The sequence below is a fragment of the Pundamilia nyererei genome, unplaced genomic scaffold (genome assembly GCF_000239375.1).
Source record: "Pundamilia nyererei isolate P.nyererei 1_Seehausen unplaced genomic scaffold, PunNye1.0 scaffold00347, whole genome shotgun sequence".
Classification (NCBI taxonomy): domain Eukaryota; kingdom Metazoa; phylum Chordata; class Actinopteri; order Cichliformes; family Cichlidae; genus Pundamilia; species Pundamilia nyererei.
In genome coordinates, this window is record NW_005187748.1 from 302854 (window position 1) to 304927 (window position 2074).

General features: G+C 43.5%; 1 protein-coding gene across 2 annotated transcripts in view; it reads right to left on the reverse strand.

Moving 5' to 3' along the window:
- The window catches only part of LOC102193451 (aldehyde dehydrogenase, dimeric NADP-preferring-like), a 15409-nt gene that overhangs the window by 8027 nt on the left and 5308 nt on the right, over positions 1 to 2074 (reverse strand). For both annotated transcript variants that reach the window (XM_005752176.1, XM_013915679.1), the window contains 4 exons: positions 995 to 1112; positions 750 to 891; positions 499 to 665; positions 310 to 409 (listed from right to left, as the gene is read on the reverse strand). In XM_005752176.1, coding sequence (XP_005752233.1) covers positions 310 to 409; positions 499 to 665; positions 750 to 891; positions 995 to 1112 — 527 coding nt within the window. The remainder of the gene's footprint in view (positions 1 to 309; positions 410 to 498; positions 666 to 749; positions 892 to 994; positions 1113 to 2074) is intronic.

Below are 2074 nucleotides of genomic sequence, written 5' to 3' on the forward strand. Positions count from 1 at the left end.
TGTTATACTTGTATAACTATGCATGTGGCAAATAAAGAACCTTGAACCTTGAAGGAGGGCTGTCCGTGGCATGTCCAGTAACCAACAAGTTAGCCAATGAGCAAGCGGTATCACACTCGGACCCGCTTCTCTGCCTCCCATTCTTTTTAAAAACAATGTTTAGCTGCTTTGATTGTTTGTAGTTTTGTCTGTCATCTGACATCATGGTTTAGCTGACACTGTTTCATCTGATGTTGTGTTTTTTTGTCTAAAGCTGTCACATTTTGTGAAGCTTTCCCACTTCAAAGCCACACTTTGAAGTCTTCCTACCTACGCCACCGAACGGGAGGGAGTTGAGCGTATAGTGCATCATGACGTCGTTGACCGTCACGCCACCGCTCGTCGTCTCCGCAATCATTTTTTTTATTGCCTGTGAGAAACGTGAGAAGAAATCGTTGTAAGACGAGCACGAGGGACGCTGCTAACGTTAAAAGCTACTTAAAGATGGTTCCTTCTCACCTTCTTGTCAGAGCAGAAGATGTACAGAGCCAGGGGCTTCTCTCTCTCGTTGATGAAGGTGATGGCATTGTCCATGTCACTCACTGTAACTATGGGCAGCACGGGGCCGAAGATCTCCTCCTGCATCAGCCTGGAGTGGGGCGGCACGTCCTTCAGCACCGTTGGGGCTTTCGGTGCAACATCAACATTTATCAAACAGAGCACAGATGGATCTGCATCGCATGACTCAATCTGCATTTTCATTTCATTACCAATGTAGCGCTGTGAGGAATCACTCTGTCCACCCACCACAGGAGTGTAGCCCTCCATCAGCCCCATGATTCTGTTGAAGTGACGCTGGTTGACAATTCGCCCGTAGTCAGGTGAGCATTTTGGATCGGCACCATAAAACTCCTGGAATGGAGCAGAGAGGTAGTCTCAGTAGGGTTTCACACCGTGCAGCTCCACCTGTATGAGCGATGTCACAGTGATTCTCTTTGGTCATTGGGTGCTTTACCAGAAGCGTTTGTCGGATGCACTCCACCACTCGGCCCTGGATGCACGGCTCACACAGAATGTAGTCTGGAGCGATGCACGTCTGCCCACAGTTGATGAACTTCCCCCACGTGATACGACTGCAAACAAACCAGGTGGAGAACAACTTTACAATATTCATGTTTTGGTTTATTCTTAGAGGACCTTTATTCATTTTATTGAGAGTGTAGCTATCCCCCCCAAAATAAAAAAACAAGGAAAAAAACACCTTTTTCTTGCTTTGACATTTACTTCCTTTTAACTGAGAAAAGATTTGTTGCGGCCCCAGCAGGGCCTCCTCCTGAAGTTACCTGTGTGGGCGTGTCCTACCGTCTCTCCTGCCTTAGGTGCCGCCTTTTTCTTTTGTACAGCTGACTCACATCAGCAATTAAAGGTATTTAAATGGTGATAGCGGCTTGTAGTGATGGCCAAATGAAGCTTTCTGAAGCTTGTATTGAAAAACGGTTCATTACTCGAAGCTTTTCAACACAGTCCTCTCTGGTGACATCTGGTGGCCAAAAATACAAAGAGCAGCTTGAATCCACAAAATAAAACCAACTGCTTCATTATGACTGCCCACTCTACAGAGTGGAGTTTTGTCTGATATTGGGCCGCCGTTCTGTTGCTTTGAACGCGTATTGTTTGGTGGTTAAAAAATGTGTTTTATTTGTTTAATAAATAGTTTTGACCAGTAAACTCTCCTTGTTATGCACCATGGTGTGGTCTTTCTTTGATTGTGACTTCTTGATGTTGGTAAATACAATAATTGAAAAATACCACGTTACATATAATATACATATAATAATGTACAACACATTATGGAGTATGCTTCTGCTGTGAGGTCCCGCCTCCATGCACTTATGCAATTAATCGCTAGACAGGTGTATTTATAAATAATATTATATTAGGGAAATTTCCCAGACATATTTTTGACCTGGGGGTAGAATTGATTGTGAAATGGAAAAGGAAAATGCTTATGAACTTGCAAATTAAAAACATGATGCATTTAAGGTAACCCTTTCTCATTTTTATTTAAGAAGAGAATTTGTTCTAGTGTGCGATG